Here is a 5,328-nt window from a genome sequence, read left to right as displayed (position 1 = left end):
AAAATCTTTTCTGATTAAAATATATATTTTTTATCTCTAGCAGAAATTTAAAATAAAGATGAAATTTACAAAATAATAATAATAATAAAAAATAAGAAATGACAATGACAAAAGCGATAATAATTCGATTTTTATGCAGTAAAACCAAAACACAATAAAAAATTTTGAGATCGAGTGCCAAAGGCGTTGCATAGCTTAATTAAACATACTAAATACTTACCCCTTAAATATTCTGTGCTGAAATGAAGGTGCATTTCATATGATAATTACAACAAATAATTATAAATACAATTAAATGCGTTTGTGTAGAATGATTGTACTTGTTTGTAATTATAATTTGTCCATGTTTTCACTTTATAAATCAACATATATAATACTATAAGAGACTATAAGAAATATATATCAATTAATATTATTCTGTTATCTGAGAATATAACAGTTATTAATCAATAATTTTTAATTAAATATTTTGTATATTTTGTGAATATAGTATATTTTTCATGTAAATAAGAAAGTATTCAAATCAGTAACTCACTTTACGTTCTACGTCATTGCTACATATTCTGCAACAAAATTTAGATTCATAACCGACCATGAACTAAGATTTATTTTACAAAAATGTTAGCCCTTCCTGGTATAATCATAAGCTAGGCAGGAGAAACTCATTTACAGGCAAAATTAAATGCCAAATGAAATTATGAAATGATGTTACTAACTCAGATAAAGCGTGCGATAAAAGCGTAACAGATACCTCTCAATCTGCAAAGAACGAATTGTAATCAAGGAATTGTAATTCTGATATATCAGTAAGATTAAGTTATCAAATATTATTATGTTTATTTTGAAATACTCAAAAAGGAATATTCAAAGAGTAAACGTCGAGTGAAAGAAAGAGTAAATACGATATTATCAAGGACTTTACCGATGCGTTTGCTACATAGAAATTTGCATTTTAAATAAAGTTGATTTTAAGAACCGTGTCCCGTTGTCATCATTACTTTTTATGTTCACTTCAACGGACTTTCCAAAGCGAGCAGTGCAACAAAGTAGACGTCCACGACAAAATTGTGAGGAATAAATGAATACTGTATATCCAAATAAATTGAGCAAGAACACGTGCTATTGGTACGATGTTGCGTTGCCATACCTCATATAATATTTTGAAATTAAAAAATAGTTTGATTTTTTCATAGCTGTCCGATTTTAGAGATAAAAATTTTTATTTCCGAGATAAAAAAAAAAGAAATATAAATCATACTACAGAAAGTTCATAGTGTAATCATAACAGCCAGCATGTATTTTCCTACAATATAATCTAAAGTATCGATATTTATTGCCATTCAAGTATATTGAAAGAATGTCATTTTATCCACTTGGGGGGATATAAATGATAAAATTCACCATTAATCAATCCTCCCCTATAGTTTGCACGAATCATTTATCTGTTTCACCTTTTTTTTTTTTATATATTTTCATTTTCACTAAACTATTTTCCTTTGATAAAATGGAACGTGCCATCTCGATGCCATTGTTCAACTTTTCACTGACTGAAAGACTTTTCACTTCTAATAAAATCACTAAAAACTCAGTAAGAAAACATATTGTAATTTGCTACCTCCGGTATTTCCGCAAATGTCGCGATTAGGAATGTCACGAAAGCATCGATACCTGCTAGTATCGGAATCGGGTATCGAAACTGGAAATCTTGTCGGCTGTCGCAATTCAGTCAGTCGTGCCGCCTTCCAGTTGTTTTTACTGTTAAGAAAGTACAACTATCCCTCTTTTCGGGTGGTGAATACGTTCCAAAGAACTCTGCGTAAAACAAAAATCGCGTAAAAATGTATATTACATGTATCCTGTGGAAAAATGATTGATAGGATCCACAACTTCAATGGAACAAAAAAATAAGCAATTTACAAAAGAAACGCAAGCTATGTTCATTCTAACATCATCTATGATTAACATTATTTGTACATAAATATAGTAAACATAAGGTAGAAATGTACATAAAGTACTGTATTATGCTTAGAAGAGATAAATTAACACTTCATTTCAACAAAAAAGTAACTTTTTAACAACACAATTTTAACGAAAAGTTAAATTTAAAAATTTTCAAATAAACTGATTTTTTCCAGGTGTAAAAAAATTGATTGCGTAAAAAGAAGATTAATTTTTTTGTCGACCGCGTTATTTCAAATTATGAGAAATTTCTCAATTTAAAAAAATATTTAAGTTAAAAAAACACTATCACACTAACACAAAGTTAAAATTGTGTGTGGCGCCATCTATTATGAAATTTTATTTCAATTAAAGATAATTTTTATATTATTAATTATTATAAAAAGACAAAAGTTTTAATTCTAAAGGCAGAAATGAATTTCCAAAAAATTTAAATGCTAATAACAAGTAAAATATTCATTAAATCCACCCCACTCGAAATAAGACACATGAATACCCTCTATCTCTCTACCTCTCGATCTTTAATAATCACCAAAATTTAATAGCTCTTATTATGTTGAAAATCAAATAGATTTTCAACATAATAAGAGATGTTAATAATATAATAAAGAAAATTCAGTTCACATAAAATATTTATTTACATTTTTAATCTAATTTTGAAAATTTAACAATCAATGACGTTCTTTTTCCATGTACAAGAACCAGCCATTTTATCGAAGGCTGTTCCATCAGGGCAACTGTAAATAACAATATCAAATCCTTTATCTGCTGGAACGCATGCATAAAATTTAGTGCAATCTTCAGGATGAGGGAAATGTCCAGCCGCTTTACATTCCATAGGTTGAGGTGTTGGTAAATTGGGATCGCGAGTTGTTGTAGGGGGAGGAGGAGTTGTTGGTGGTCGTTTAATTTCTCCATTCAGTAATTCATGAATTTTTGTTAATAATGGGAATTTCTGGCCGTGACATCTACCTAAGAAATCATCTGTTTCTATTGACCAAACCATTCCTCCTCCTAAATTTTTCTCTAAAGCATATTTTACCTAAAGAATTAATATTTATTATAAATAAAAATAGAAACATAAAAAATGTAGTTCTGTTTCATCTTCCATAGTATAAAATACGATAAAAAACAATTACAACAGTTAAAAAAACACAAAATTATTTTACTTTTATTGTTATACTTTCGATGTCGTCGTATCCAACCCATTGGTTTCCTTTAAAAGCATAAGGAGATTTCTGATGTGGATCAACCACTACTTTCCAATCTCCACCTTTCAAAAAATCACAGATCTAAAAATAAAGCAGCATTTTAAAATTAAAATTTTCACTTATTGTCAAAGAAGTTTAACTTTTTACGATACTTCGTTATATCCAAGGGTTCCTGGTTCTCTGGTATACGGTCCTGCTGTAGCAGGACCCGTTGATGGTGCTCCTAAACCATTGTTGTCAGAATTTTGTAAAGTAAAAGCTCTACCGTAAAGACCCATTCCGAGAACAATTTGTTTGGGAGAAGCTCCTTGATTTATCCAATAATTTACAGAAAAATTCTGTAAATGTAAAAAATTTTTAAAATTTTGTCTGTATTCCTTATATTATAATAATAGATAATTACTTACCACGTTGAGAAATAATTCATCTCCCTGTTCATCAGGTCGAGCATAAAGAGGCGCATTTAAACCAGTTACAGACTCCCAAGCACCGTGATAATCATAAGCCATCAAGTTTATAATATCTAAATATCTAAATAAAAAATTAATTCCAAATTTAGAGATTGGGATTGAAAAATATTTAATTTATATTATATTACTTACTGTGAGATTTTAGGAATATCATAAGCTGTATCTATTGTACCTTTTCCTGCTGATACTGCAGCAGTAATGAGAAGACCGTGTTCATCGAAAGCTTCTCTCATTTCCTAAGTATATATATATATAGAAAAATAATACGATTTTAGCAAATAATAATAAAATAAATTTTTATGAGAAGAATTCTCTAGAAGAACCTTCAACAATAGAACAAAATTCTGTTTATCTTCAGGAACGCCTCCACGATTTGCAGGATATTCCCAGTCCATATCTAATCCGTCAAAATCATGTTCTAATAAAAATTTTACACAACTATCGATAAATATCTTTCTTTTTCCTGCATCTTTTGCCATGGCGGAATATTTTATAGATCCTTCGTTCCATCCTCCAATAGCTAAAATAGTTGTCAATTCTGGATTCTGCTTTTTCAATTGATTAAATTGTTTAAAAGCACCTGAAAACATAAATTATTAATGTAGTTTTTTTTAAAAATAAATACACTTACGAAGCACAGAATAATAAATACCTCTTCCATAATGTTCCTCTAGATCCAAGTAAGAATCCAAACTTCTAATTGTATTATCGAAGGCTAAACCTGCGAATCCATAAACGAGATGGGTACAGATATAAGGATCTATAAATTCAATTGGAAATTTTCCTTCTCCTGGACGATATGTTGCCCAACTTCCATAGTAACAAACGACTTTATACGGTTTCTTATTTCTGTCTGAATATGGATAACATTTTCGAATGTATTTTAAATTAATTTAGCAGTTTAGAAATAATTTCGAAAATAATTATTAAAATACTTACCTCTAGAAGGAGCTTTTGATAGAGTTAAAACAAATATGCTAATTAATAAAAGGATTGATAACTTTAATGATTTCATTATAACGTTAAGTGAAACAAGTATCTGCAGGCCTATTAATTTGAATTTTAAAGGAAAGTTAGTATCATGAGACCATCCGATCTTGAGAATAGAGGAAACAACTGTTCTAGATAAAGTCCTCTTTTATAGATTACTTTTACAGCATCTGTTTACCTTCATATAGTTATCTAATATTTAAATATATCTTATTTTTATCCTTAGTACAGATACAGATAAATAATACATGTTTTTAAAATTAAAATTATATTAGAGTTACAAAGAAATAAAATTTTATCCTTTAATTAAAATATTACGATCGTAATTGTTAACCACGAAATATGTGATTAGTAATTATAATCGTGTTTTTAGTATTAGAGAATTATATATTTGGTAGAAAATGTTGAAATTCCCGCATAAATAAATGATAGGATCAATAAGGAATTTAATTATATTAATAGACAGAATAATGAGGAAATATATATATTATTATAGTAATTTAAAAGAAATAGGGCAATCTTCATTGAATTAAATGAGTTAAATGACAATAAAACGTAAGAGGAAAAATGCAACTCTTTTTTAAAAGTATTAATTAAAGTAATCCATTTTAAGAACACGAAATTATTCTTTAAAAAAGTATAATATAAATATAAATATATGTATATATATATATATATATATATATGTGTGTGTGTAT

The 5,328-nt window shown here is 28.1% G+C and overlaps 1 protein-coding gene across 1 annotated transcript in view; it reads right to left on the bottom strand.

Moving 5' to 3' along the window:
- Positions 1-2,578: 2,578 nt before the first annotated feature.
- LOC111627459 overlaps positions 2,579-5,328 on the bottom strand; it is a 22,617-nt gene continuing 19,867 nt past the window's right edge. Inside the window, exons 12-19 of the mRNA XM_023371034.1 lie at positions 4,580-4,775; positions 4,293-4,493; positions 3,964-4,220; positions 3,773-3,876; positions 3,578-3,701; positions 3,323-3,508; positions 3,129-3,251; positions 2,579-3,001 (exon numbers count right to left, since the gene is read on the bottom strand). Of these exons, the coding sequence (XP_023226802.1) occupies positions 2,624-3,001; positions 3,129-3,251; positions 3,323-3,508; positions 3,578-3,701; positions 3,773-3,876; positions 3,964-4,220; positions 4,293-4,493; positions 4,580-4,775 (1,569 nt within the window). The 3' untranslated portion in view covers positions 2,579-2,623. The remainder of the gene's footprint in view (positions 3,002-3,128; positions 3,252-3,322; positions 3,509-3,577; positions 3,702-3,772; positions 3,877-3,963; positions 4,221-4,292; positions 4,494-4,579; positions 4,776-5,328) is intronic.

The sequence above is a fragment of the Centruroides sculpturatus genome, unplaced genomic scaffold, assembly GCF_000671375.1.
Source record: "Centruroides sculpturatus isolate CEXI.00-Female unplaced genomic scaffold, Cexi_2.0 scaffold494, whole genome shotgun sequence".
NCBI lineage: Eukaryota > Metazoa > Arthropoda > Arachnida > Scorpiones > Buthidae > Centruroides > Centruroides sculpturatus.
This window is presented reverse-complemented; position numbering and strand designations above follow the sequence as displayed.